Source organism: Mixophyes fleayi, chromosome 7 (assembly GCF_038048845.1).
Source record: "Mixophyes fleayi isolate aMixFle1 chromosome 7, aMixFle1.hap1, whole genome shotgun sequence".
Lineage (NCBI taxonomy): Eukaryota > Metazoa > Chordata > Amphibia > Anura > Limnodynastidae > Mixophyes > Mixophyes fleayi.
The window spans coordinates 131,562,352-131,576,431 of record NC_134408.1 but is presented as its reverse complement, the minus strand read 5'-3'; the positions used below and the strand labels follow the sequence as shown (position 1 = coordinate 131,576,431).

The following is a 14,080-nucleotide window of genomic DNA, read 5'->3' as shown; positions in this document are numbered from 1 at the left end:
TATTTTCAATGTTCTCCCAATAAAACTTGTAAGAGGAAACTATTTTCTTAATTTAAATGGCTGATACAGCACAATATTTTTGTAATATAATTTTTTGCTTTGTGTCTTATAAATGGGAACATACCAGGGGCGCACAGAGGATTGTCGGGGGGGAGGGTTTCTCCCCGCCAACCGAAAAAAGCAGAGCAGCAGCTCCGTTTCGCCAGCGCTGTCCTATACAGCAGCCGTGGCGCTGTCTAAGAAGCGTCTGCGGCGGTGCTGTATACAATACAGCAGCGCCGCGGACGCTTCTTTGACAGCGCCGCGGCTGCTGTATAGGACAGTGGCCACTTATTTAGCGCAGGGGGGGTTTCTAGAGACTCAAAAACCCCCCCTGCGTGCACCACTGCATACATAGATCAACTTTTTCTTCTGTTTGAAATACTTTGTAGCAGTAAATATGTATATTGTGATGTTAATGTATGCCAAATTATTTATCCCTAAGGATCTTCTTGTTGTTTTCACAAGAACACGGTGTCTATATTTTAGGATGATCTCATTCAAAATACACATATTTAAAGTTCATTCAAGGGAGCGCATCAACCCAGATTTTCAACCAATTTTCAAACATTTTCAGTATAAAATCATATTTTCCAATGTTGCCTACTTTTGCTCTATCATTAAAATATGTAAAAACATAGTGTTGATTTATCCTCTTTTAAAAAGCCAGTACTAGACATATATATTAAAGATTGTGTATTACTGAGTTAAATAATATGCATGAAATAACTGGATAATTAAGAGTTATGTCTGTTATACTCTCTTTCACTCCTAACCAACAAGCTGCCGTTAGGAGGGAGGAACTTCTCTAACCAAACAGAAAATGACTGACAGTTAGGCAGACTTGCTTTGCAAAAATGCACAATGTTGATTGTTTGGTTGGTTCAAACAAAGGGGCATGGCCTGTGTCAGATCCAATCCGGACACTGCCCTAAAGTTGTGGGAGGAGCTTTTTCTGTGTATAATGAAGTGGGTGAGGCAATACTTTACTTTGTAACAGAACGGCAATAGAAGGTTGACAGAGCACAAATAATTTTACCTCCATGGTACATATCTAAAACTGTCTGTTTTGGGGTTTAGTTGTTCTTCACACAACGGTGACTTTATGGCTACACTGTAGCTTGCTAATCTTAGCAACCACCCTTTTGCATGTATTTCCTGACCTCCAGAAGTCTAGGTCAACAATATGACTATGACTGTAGATACGCAAATAAGATACATTTTGATACTTCTAAAACACCAAAGAAAAAGTAAGAGCAAGTATATGAAAATATACTGACAACATTTGACAACATTTGAAATTTGATTGAAAATTTGTGTGGACACACCGTAAAGTCCAAAATATGTATTTTCTTACTAAGAAATCATTATTATTTTTCATAATAAACCTGAACTGCCAGTTTCAAATATTTTAAATAATTACAATGATATTCATTTTAGCCCGGTGACAAGGCGATTAAGTGCATTTAAATATGGACAGCTCCAGTAAATCAGTTTTTAGACTAACCTCATTTTTGTATAGTTTATAATATAAATGCAATGGCCATATGTTAACAGTGCTCACAGTTAAAGTCACCTGGGGGTAAATGTATCAAGCTGAGAGTTTTCCTGCAGGTTTGAAAAGTGGAGATGTTGCCTACAGCAACCAATCAGATTCTAGCTATCATTAATTTAGTACATTCTACAAAATGATAGCTAGAATCTGATTGGTTGCTATAGGCAACATCTCCACTTTTCAAACCCACTGGAAAACTCTCAGCTTGATACATTTACCCCCTGATATTTTATCCTATTATGGTCTAAAAAGTTGTAACTGTGAATTATTTATTTATAAACTGTTCATATGAACAGCAAATAGCCTGGTCCTCCAATGTGACCCATTTCACCTGGTACAAAATGTTCTGCTCCTGATTTTCTCATCACAGAAAAATAGGCTGAATCAATTGATAATAGGACAATTAATGGGAAACTTATGTCATCTTAGAGAATTAGAACAGCCCTTCCCTATATAAGGCTGGGAAGCGGTGTGTGTATGATTACAAGTTTACACTGAATGTTTTTTTATTTTCTTTTAGCAGGATGTGAGTTTTAAGTACATTTTCCCAGCCATGTAAAGCAGCAATGCAAAGTAAGGAGCAGCACCTTTACTTTTTAATTTCCTATTTTTGTTTTGTCGAAAGTATCCATGTTTAAATGTTATTTAATACAGATGTTTATGTATCTTGTGTCTTGTGACAATAAACATTTAGTACCACTCTCTATCCTGTGTCATTACATATTTTCATCCACCTATCATCGTGGTGCTTAGGCCAGAGATACAATCCAACGTTGATTTATTATTATTATAATTATTATTTATTATAAGGTGCCACAAAGGTCCGTAGCACTGTACAATGAGAGTACAAAGCAAGAATAGATTACCAAGTACAACAACCTGGGAATGGAAGAGCGAGTGACAAGCCTGTGCTCAGGAACAGAGGTGTGACATACAGAGCATGGCACAAAGAGGTGATTGACAGGGGCCGACAGGGAGGGGAAGGCTGGCAAACTTTAGCCCGGCAAGACTCAACTCAGCAGCCTGTTAGGAACATTGTAAAGGAAAAAAAGTGCAGGTGGTCCAAAGACCCAGCCCAAGGTAGCCCACTATGGGACCGGCCCAGGGTGCAGATTCCCCCCAGCCCAGCCTGTCCCTGCCCACAGGATAGGAGTAGACAGAAAATCAAGTGAATAGAGGGCCCTGCCCATAAGAGATTGCAATCTAATCAATTTAACATTGAATATGTAAAAGTAAAGCAAAAACAGTAGGACGATGCCCAACTAGTGTAACATTTCCAATGAAGGACCACACATCAGATAAGAGGGATTTGAGAGAATTACTATGCTTCTCTCTCTAATTACCATCCTAGCTCCCTCCTTTCCCAACAAACTTCTCGAGCAGGGTTGTTCACAACCATCTAACTTCCTTTTTGTTCTCTCACTCCCTCCTTCATCCACTTCAATTTGACCTTCGCTCATACTCCTCAACCGAAACAGCCCTCACTAAAGTTCCTAAGAACCTTCTCGCCGCTAAATCTAAGGGACACTTCTCATCCTTCTCTACCTCTCTGCTACCTTCAAGACCGTTGACCACCCCCCTCCTTTTGCAAACTCTCCAATCTATCGACCTCTGTAACACTGTTTCCTCTTACCTCATCAACTGTTTCTTTTCGGTCTCCACACCCGACTCCTCCTCCACCTCCCTCCCCTCTATTTCTGTTGATAACACTGCCCTCTCTTCTGACCCTCAATTCTACTGTCTTACCCTCACATTAAGTCCCTCTCCAAATCCTGCCGCTTCCACCTCTGGAAAATATTGAGGATCCGGCACTCTCTCATCATGGAAGCTACCAAAACGCTTATTCACTTTCTTGTAATCTCTCATTCTGATTACTGCAACCTCCTTCTCTCTGACCTAGCCAGATCCTGCCTTGCCCCTCTTCTGTCTATACTCAGTGCTGCTGCCTGCCTTATTGTTCTCTCTGTCCACTCTATCTCTGCTGTCCTTCTCTCCCCATAGAATTAAATTTAAACTCTTCACCCTTACCTACAAACCTTTAATTAATCTTCCACCCACCTACATCTCCAACATCATCGCTACCCACTCTCCCCCTCCGCTCTGCCAATAACAGCTGCCTCACTACCACACTGATGACCTTTTCCCACTCCTGCCTCCAGAACTTCTCCTGGGCTGCTCCTCACCTGTGAAATGATCTCCCACTCCCTATTAGGCTAGCTTCTACTCTACAGGGCTTCAATAAAGCCCTTAAAATTCATTTCATTAATAAAGCCTATCAGCTCTCCACTCCTGTGCCTCTACTACCACCTCCATTCCCCACTCGGTACCACCCAATTTATGCCCTCCCCTTCCCTTTTGGAAGTAAGCTTTCATTCCTTATCATATTGCATTCCTTGCTGTTCCTGTAGGCTTTCTCCCCAGCCCTCTAATTTCTCCCCTAATGTTTAGAGGTTCTTTATAGTGGGAACACTGGTGTGGTACAGTTGCCTCTCAAGGGGTGTCATCCCAACTCACTACAATTCCCCCCTTTATTTTCTCCTTCCCCCTAAACTTCCATAAAATTCATTAAAACAAAGTATAAGTGAGAACTCCAGTCAGAACAAAATAAGGATAATCCCCGAGGACCACTTAGGCCAAATTCCAAGAGAGAAACATATAAAATCTCATGCCCAAATGTGGCTAATAATTTGCAGAACAATATTCATGATTTCGCTTTTTGGCTCTTTTGGAATAACCGGATACAAAAGGGTTAAACCCTGTAAGTAATGTTCATATTGAATGTTAAAAAGTTCCATAGTTCTTACACTTTACTAACATTCATATAAGATGCAACACACATGTGCACACATACAATTCTGGTATAGTGTGTTGTACTGACTGTATCCACATCTGAAATAAAATAAATATACAGTATATAGTGAATCAAAACCCCATAAATGTAAATGTGAACGTTTATTACTTTGTTTAGCAGCGGAATTTACATAAGAAAATATTAAAAAGTGATGTAAACATTTTTAAATATCCATATCCATTGTAATAAGACATAATATGAGCACAGTTCATACAAAATATTTTTTTTCAGGTGATGATACATTAGTCAGGATGTAATTGCACTTATTTTAATTTGATGTCTGTCAGCAACCATCAGTCTTCAATTCAAAAAAATAAAGTGAGTTTTACAGGACTTTAGAAACTGTTCTGGGCTTATTAAAAGTTAAATTAGTGTATGAGAAGTGAATCTGTATGTGATATGTCTGAGATAGGCAACGTACAGAGAAAGGAAGCTCGTCCTCCTCCTCCACTTATGCCGCGTGACCTCCCTGCACTGCTCAAACACACTTTTATTATGCGTTTTATCCACTGTCCACTGTTACTTTATCTTTACATTGTATGGGGGGAATTCAATTGTGCACAAATTCTCATTAGATGTTACATTACTAAAACATCCATGATTTTTGTTCGCACTTCATACTGGGGGAGTTAAAAACGGGATACTAGTGGGCTTGGGCTGATCGATTGATGGCTGTATGGTACACGACGGCTGATAATAGTTTCCCAGTATGTTTATAATACATTTATTAATATATAATGTCTTTCTATTAACTCCTTTAGAGAGGCGTTTAACATATGTTTACTCTTTTTTTTTTTTTAATTCATATCGATAATAAGATGATTTGCAAACTGTTCATTTTTCTATTTGCCATATGTTTAATAGTAAGCAACATTACTCAGATATATGAGATTGTCAGCAGCACAAAGGGTTAACCATTTCTGCAAACAGTTGCTACATTGTTGCAACAAAGTTAAAAACAGAAGTGGTAGCTGCTTGCTTGTTCTATGTTGATGAAGCAAAGTGTAAAAGACCAAATTGCAATGTTTTCAGTCTCTAATGACATGCTGATTTAAATTTCCAACAATTTTAATAAATGCTTATTTTGCCACCAGAAGGAGAAGGATCATTAATAATAGAAAACTAAAAAATGTGAGTTTCTTTTAAGTTTAGCGAGCATTCTAACACACAGTACACACTTACATTGAGTGCTATATACATTCATGTACTAAATTATTGCTAGAATTATTGCAGAATTTTCCATTGTCATTGCAATACTGAATAGGTTTCAGAAGATACGATACATTAAGTAATTGTGTTGCTCTACATATTTGCACCAGTAGCTGTAAAGCTTATGTTGTGCTGCGAGTTGTCAAATGAATAGTTATTAAATATTGGATAGCGTGGATAGGAACTAATGACATCACTAAGGTATGACACATTCTAGTGATCTCAATGATGTCACACAGCTATAGTGAACTGACAATCTGTATTTATATGAATATTTCGCTCTAAATGTCTCCCTGTCTTCAGGTGACAGATACAATATCAAACTGGACAACTCAATAATGCAAAAGCTTAAAAATACACATTCACACAAAGCGTTATATAATTAGAAATGTCTATTTGTAATGAAATGAATAGGCCACATTAAAAATAAAGCAATGATTGACAGTTGTGTTTCTGGAGTAGCGGGATATGGAGATACAAGCATTGCTAGCGAGACTTATTATGACATTTCATTTATAGCATTCATTTGCTAACTGAAAATCTGTACACTATATGCAAAGGCTTAGTCCCTTAGTCATTACATAACCGTAACCAGTTTTAATTATTCAATAATTTAAGGCAAGCTTAATAGGTTTGCTTATTAAGACAATATTATTGAGTACATTCTGACTTTATTAGATGCTAGTTATAAAATAATCAACATAAGGAACAATCCCAATTATATTAGTATTCCCAGCTAGACCATATCTTTGGGATATTAAGGAATACATTTGCTAATGTAGCTAATTCCTCTTATATGATGGGATGTTAACATTAATACATAAATAGTTTGTACTACTAATTATTGATCTACTAAAAATCAGTGAGTGGAATCTTTGCTTTTATCAACCATGTGTTTCGAATCATCCACTTGATTGTGCGTTTAATACATTATTACAGCAGTTATAAATGTCATGTCCTTGGCTTGTTTCTGACATCAATAATCTTTGGTTATTTTGGAGGAAATATAAAGGTTTCCTTTAAATCACAGTGTAAAGGTCAATGCCTCATATTGGAACTGTCTGCAGTTAAGAAAGATTGAAACATTGTTTCAGATAATGACTCATGTGAGTGTAGATGTGCCGACTGGCCAGTCCTCCGATGCCGTGGTCTTTATCGGTATACCACTAGAAAGAAAGAAAGAGAAACATGAATTGCAACATGAATATTGGCATAACAGTGAGATAGAACACACTTTGTACCTTCCGCTCAGGGCCTGATTAAGGGAATGGAGGCCCCTGGGCTAAGGGGGCTTCCATTCCCCCGTGAGCCCCCCCCCTGTGAGCCACCCCCCCTGAGGACCCCCACCCCAAGTGCTTACCTCTTCCTCTTGTCTTGTCACTGTAGTCCTTCCGCGGCGCACTGTACGCTCCTTACTGAGGAGATCTCGTGAGAGTGAGACTCACAAGATCTCCTCAGTAAGGAGATTATTGAGCCCTGCGGAAGGACTACAGTGACAGTACTCAGCAGCATTGATCAGGCCAGGGGTGCCCCCAACCCCCGCACCAATCAATAATGCCGCTGAGCACTGTCAAGGGCCCCCTGGATGCCCGGGGCCCTTGGGCTGTAGCCCAGTTAGACCTCGGGTTAATCCGGCCCTGCATCCGCTGCATTTATGTAGAAAAAAAGATCAAACAGACAAACGTGCACAAATAGTAAACATAGTCCCAATGTCCCCTCACTCTAATAATTTAGGTAATAAATAATAAAATTAACCAAAAAAAAAGTTTTGGGAGAAAATTGTAAACATTTAAGTGATTAAAGTGGGTCCTACAGTAAAAGTAGGTTGGACTTTAATGGGATGCTCGCCATATCTTATGAAGCATTCTCCCTCTAACAAAGCCAATTCAATTTTTGGGCATTTGGTGGACAAGTGGTGCACAACTGCACACATAGAGGTCCGCAGATGCCAAGACTCAGAAACGAGCCCTAGTGACTTTGCTGCAGATATCATTGAACATGTGTCAAGGGGAAAATATTATTCTCTGATATTTAAAGGCACACTGATTTTATTGTCCTTAGCAGATTTTAACAAATAAATGTGTATAATGCCGGTTGAGTTTACCTAGCTTCCTCAGGGCTCGTACGCACTGTTGGTAATTTCATGCATTGCAATAGTCATTTCAGCTGTAGCATAACTCGTGTAAACTGGAAAAATAGAGCCCATTGTTTCCAGTGACACCATACCCACTTGCAGTTTTACTACCGTTCAGGTGCGTTGCACTTTTTCAAATGCATCTTGTTTACAGCAAGTTAAACACATTGGGGAAGCCTTCCCTGACTTCCAATTACCTCAAAAGGCTAACAAACACAAATGCATTGATTTTCACTTGCATGTTATAACCTTAATAATACACCTTTGTAAAATCCTAATAAAAATGTACAAGTCTTAAAACATACCATTCTTGAAAAAGAACGATGCCCCTCTTTTTCGCTGTCATAAGTACCGTATGTATTATTTACATTTGCCGTCTGCCCCATGTACATTTAGCTGACACCAGGGGGTATATTTACTAAACTGCAGGTTTGAAAAAGTGGAGATGTTGCCTATAGCAACCAACCAGATTATAGCTGTTATTTATTTAGTGCATTCTACAAAATTAAACCTAGAATGTGATTGGTTGCTATAGGCAACATCTCCACTTTTCCAAACCTGCCGTTTAGTAAATCTAGCCCCAAGTCACTTCATGGAAGAATAGCAGCATTGGTGGCTTGAGGGAGAGGTAAGTGTTGGTATCACATGCTTTTAAAGCCTGGTCTCATAAAACAACCTGACCAAGAAGTACAATAAAAGCTTCAATACTTTTAGGTGTTCACTTTCTTCCTTGCCACTTTCCCCATTCTCTTGCCTTATGTAACATACTCAAACTCCTCTAAAGCAGTGACAATGTTTATAGAGTCCAAGCAGGGGCGGACCCAGACATTTGTCCTACCCCGGGCGATTTTAGGGGGGGCGATTTAGGCCCCGCCCCCTTTCTGTGTTCTAAGGCTGCCGGCGGCTGCACAGTATGTGCAGGTCCATTCAGCAGTGAAAGTGTGCTGTCCCGCTGCTCTGATTGTGTTTAAAACACAATCAGAGCAGCTGGGCAGCATACTGTCACTGCTGAACGGACCTGCACAGTGTGCAACTGTCGGCAGCAAGCCCCTGGTAGGGGGGGCGATCGCCCCCCCCTGGATCTGCCACTGAGTCCAAGTGGAGCATAAGGACTAATGATTAGCATTTTTCATAGAGTAGAGTTCAAACATGGGCAAAACTGACATGGTGCTAGAGGCATTAACATCAACATACATTCTATACTTACCATAGTTTCAAAATCCACCTGGGCATCAACAAGAGCTTTGGAAATTTGAGCTGCTTGTTGGAAGTGGACATTGTCTGAAGAACAAATGATAAATGTCAGTAACCATAACATGTTCCACACAAGAGACAGACACAAAATCTGAAATATTTTGACTAATCATTTTCGGTAGCTTTAGTGGCTAATCCCGAACGTGTGTTAGAATCTCAGCCGCACCAGACTTCAATGCACATGAAATAATTACACTGCTGACAATTTACATTCGCAGACAATTAGTGTTCAAATAAAGAGTTCTGTCTCGGTCATCATGATACAACATTTCATCTGTCAAGTTTCTGTTTTGTCAGTTTTGATGCTAGAAATCTGTCACAGGGACTAGAAGACTAATTAGAGGAGACTCACCATCTGCTGTGCCGTGGATCAGTAGGTATTGAACGTCCTTAAACTTCTCCGCTCTAGACATGACTGTTGAACTCTGCAATTAAAAATTAAAAGTGGACTCGTTAGTTTAAATTTGGGTATAAAAAAAAATGTAGTTCCTTTCTTCAAAATATCTAAAAAAAACCTCACAGAATAAAAAAACAACTGTGTTCTCCTAAGGCAAAAACATATTTTATTCTTTGTAGCTTAATTTAGTAATTACTTTAAAGCAGCAATCCCATGAGATAAAGAAGTGCGTTTTTTTTAACATAAATCACTGTGGCAGAATATAAGAAGAATGTTGGCATTTACCTTTTTTTCTTGATTTGTTTCATCAGGCTGCTATTAATGATTTAAATATCTGACAAGTGTCATGTGCCTACCATAGCGACCACAGTCACATGGCACATGATGTAATGAGCAGAGAGGCTTTGGAACGATCCTCTCATCTCTGTCTGTTCTGTATACTGCAAAATCCTCCCAATCCATCCCCCCATTTGCCTTCACATGACATGCTTAAGGTCTGAGAACCTGTGTGTATGACTAGCAGCCATACTCTGTGCCCTCCAGAGAGATTTTGGAAAGGAGAATTAATGCTTTGTAGAAGGACAACCAAGATAAACATACATACATATATACATACATACATACCTTAACATACATACATAACTTCACATACATACATAACTTGCTATATAAGCAAATCAAATCAACCTATGTGGGTTTGCTGCTTTAAGCATTACTATAATTAAATTCTAATACGTTAAGGTCACCAGTACTGTCTACCTAACCTGCAAAAACAATCAGCATAAAGAGGATCACATTTATGGTATGAGGTCTATTACTGGAAATAACAGTATTTCTACAATTTAAGCATCATGCCTATAATATGGTAAAGAAGAATAATATAAATGATGCCGTCTATTGGAATCACTCCTCACAGTGACTGGAGGAGGAAGCTCATCTGTGTGTGTGACAGTATCACTCAATGACAGCAATAATTTAATACCTTTACTTCCTGGAATTCAGACCTTTCCTGCTGTATTGTCAGAGTCTATTTTCAACTAGGGATTCTGAAGAATAGAAAATATTCACACGATATTCTCCTTTATGCCCTGACGTTAAAATGCATCTGCCACCTACGCACAGATGAGGAAACTATTGTGGACTGAGCTAATGTTCTTGGCAATGTAGCTCATCAATTCACTAGGGACTGCTGACATCACTTTCTGAATTGATAGGGTGCATTCAGATTAAGACATAAAATGGTGATAGGTACACTTTAACCTTAAAAGTAGTATCACACCGTACACCAACACAGGAATAATAAATGATAATCCTTCTAGTGTGATGCAAGACACAAAATGTGTTAAGTAATACAGTCATGACCAAAAGTTTTGAGAATGACACAAATATTATTTTTCACTAAGTCTGCTCAGTTTTTATGATGGCAATTTGCATATACACCAGAATGTCATGAAGAGTGATCAGATGAATTGCAATTAATTTCAAAGTCCCTCTTTGCTATGACAATGAACTTTATCCCAAAAACAACATTTCAACTGCATTTCAGCCCTGCCCCTGTACCAGCTGACATCAGGTCAGTGATTCTAGCGTTAACACAGAGGAGAGAGTTTTGAGGAGGACAAGGCTGGAGATTACTCTGTCATGCTGATTGAGTTAGAATAACAGTCTGGAAGCTTTAAAAGGAGGATGGTGCTTGAAATCATTGTTCTTCCTCTGTTAACCATGGTTACTTGCAAGGAAACAGGTGCAGTTATCACTGCTTTGCACAAAAAAGGCTTCACAGGCAAAACTATTGCTGCTAGTAAGATTGCACCTAAATCAACCATTTATCAGATCACTGCAAGGAGAGAGGTTCAGTAGTTGCGAAGAAGTCTTCAGGGCACCCAAGAACGTCCAGCAAGCGCCAGGACCGTCTCCTAAAGTTGCTTCAGCTGCGGGACCGGGGCACCACCGATGCAGAGCTTCATCAGGAATGGAAGCAGGCAGGTGGGAGTGCATCTGCACGCACAGTGAGGCGAAGACTTTTTGAGCATGGCCTGGTGTCAAGAAGGCCAGCAAAAAAGCCACTTCTCTCCAGAAAAACATCAGGGACAGACTGATATTCTGCAAAAGGTACAGGGATTTGACTGCTGAGGACTGGGGTAAAGTCATTTTCTCTGATGATCCCCCCTTCAGATTGTTTGGGGCATCTGGAAAAAGCTTGTCCGGAGAAGGAAAGGTGAGCGCTACCATTAGTCCTGTGTCATGCCAACAGTAAAGCATCCTGAGACCATTCATGTGTGGGGTTTCTTCGCAGCCAAGGGAGTGGGCTCACTCACAATTTTGCATAGCCATGAATAAAGAATGGTATCACAACATCCTCAACTTCTCCCAAACATCCAAGAACAGTTTGGTGATGAAGAATGCCTTTTCCAGCACGATGGAGCACCTTGCCATAAGGCAACAGTAATAACTAAGTGGCTCCGGGATCGAAATAACGAAATTTTGGGTCCATGGCCAGGAAACTCCCCAGACCTTAATCCCATTGAGAACTTGTGGTCAATCCTCAAGAGGCTGGTGGACAAACAAAAACTCACAAATTCTGACAAACTCCAAGCATTGATTAGGCAAGAATGGGCGCCCATCAGTCAGTATGTGACCCAGAAGTTGATTGACAGCATGCCAGGGCGACTTGCAGAGGTCTTCAAAAAAGAAGTCAACACTGCAAATATTGACTCTTTGATTAAAGTTAATGTAATTGTCAATAAAAGCCTTTGACACTTATGAAATGCTTGTAATATTACTTCAGTATACCATAGCAACATCTGACAAAAAGCAAACACTGACGCAGCAAACTTTGTGAAAACCAATACTTGCGCCATCCTCAAAACGTTTGGCCATGACTATGTCAGAATTACTCATGCTCCATCTAAGGCATCACTGCTAACATAATCAACCTTCCGTTACCTTAAGTTGGTAGTCATCTCACACATCATACACACCTAACAGTCCTGATTTCAGTGGGACATCTGATTTGCCACAAATGAGGTGGGGCTTAACCAAATTTTGAGCATTTTGGGGCGGCAGAGTTTGGCAGAATGTGGACAGGTCTTTTGTGATTCTGAATGCTGGAAGGTATGCAATGTATCTCACATTAATCCTCAATGGAGCACATGAGAGCTTTATTGAATAGGTCTGGACAGCTTTGAGCAGCGACAGAAATGAGATCCAGCATCAGGTAAGAGGGGTGGATTCTATTCCCCATCCTATTTTTTGTTATATTAAGTGTGGGGTTGTCCAAAATTGGAGAATCCCCTTTAAACCTTCTTAGTCACTTTTAGTGAAATATAAACCATTTTATTCAAAATGAATATGGTCTGTACACTTATTGGGCCTTAAATCGTGTTAGAAGCAAACCCAGGTAAAGGTAGAAATTTGCATCTGGATCAGTGGCTGATGTGGAAATTTGAAAGTGGCATTATGGAAAATATAAGTGAATGGAATGTGATAGTTTTACAAAGTAGCAGTAGAAGAAGTGGTGGTATGCATACCACCGTATACAGCCCCACTTCCACCACTGATCTGGACAAACCACATTGTGATGCAAGGAGAGCAGAAAGTATAGGTAGCTTTATTTTAACACAATTAACCTACTAGTATGCTTTTGGACTTTGGGAGGAAACCAGGACATACGGAGGAAACAAGAAATATGGGGTGAACATGCAAACTCCACAGAGATAGTGTCCCGTTCACAACTGAATTGCTATGAGCAACACCTCCACTTTTCATTTTTAGCAGTTTTGATAAATCTACCTCATAGTTTTATAGTGACTGTTTTTCATCACCCTTGAACCCTCAAGGAATCCAGCTTGTAGTCACACAGAAGCAGCGTTTCAGCAGATACTAAGCGTAATGTTTTATCACATTAATCAGTCAGCATCTATTCACTCCGCCTCTCTTCTCAAACGGCAAAGACAAAAGAATCACATCTGTGAATGGCATGCCATGGGGACACAGAATAAATGCTCACATGCATTGCTTTACCTGGTAATTCTCAAGGTTATCTTCTGCTGTAGGCAGGCTCATGTACCTCTCTGTATAAATAGTATCTGTAATGGATAGATCATATCAAAAACATCAGCCATTAACAGATCAGTTTTATTTCACAGACATGGTCACATACAGTAACTGAACTGGCATATAGCCATTATATATGCTTCACTAACTATTAATGTATTACACAAAGTAGACAAAATAGATGCAGACATGTTTACAAAGGGTAGAGAGGACCCTGCTACTGAAAGCTTATAATCTAGCTGCAAAAGGGCAAAACTGAGATTTTTTTTCCCTTTCCCTCAACAGGAGGAAGCTAATCAGCTAGAATCTGAGCTTGGATATCATTACACTATATCAGGCTTAAGTCTAAAATTTAAGGGATATATTATATTGTCTAAGAGCTGGGCCACTCATCTTACACCACTGGCGTAGCAATGAAGCTAACAGTGGTAGTGGACTAAGTGCCCAGGGTCCGGCTATGACCCTGTATGTTACATGAGCTCAGGGCAGGCATTGGAGGAGCAAAGAATAGAAAAATACAAGTTATGGGGTTAGGTACTAAATTACGGAAGAATACAAGTTGGGGGGCTGGGTACTGAATTACGC

The 14,080-nt window shown here is 39.7% G+C and overlaps 1 protein-coding gene across 2 annotated transcripts in view; it reads right to left on the bottom strand.

Annotated features, from left to right (window-relative positions):
• Nucleotides 1-6,028: 6,028 nt before the first annotated feature.
• The window catches only part of DPP4 (dipeptidyl peptidase 4), an 88,827-nt gene continuing 80,775 nt past the window's right edge, over nt 6,029-14,080 (bottom strand). For both annotated transcript variants that reach the window (XM_075180756.1, XM_075180757.1), the window contains 4 exons: nt 13,463-13,527; nt 9,395-9,467; nt 8,996-9,069; nt 6,029-6,820 (listed from right to left, as the gene is read on the bottom strand). In XM_075180756.1, the coding sequence (XP_075036857.1) occupies nt 6,722-6,820; nt 8,996-9,069; nt 9,395-9,467; nt 13,463-13,527 (311 nt within the window). In that variant the 3' untranslated portion in view covers nt 6,029-6,721. The remainder of the gene's footprint in view (nt 6,821-8,995; nt 9,070-9,394; nt 9,468-13,462; nt 13,528-14,080) is intronic.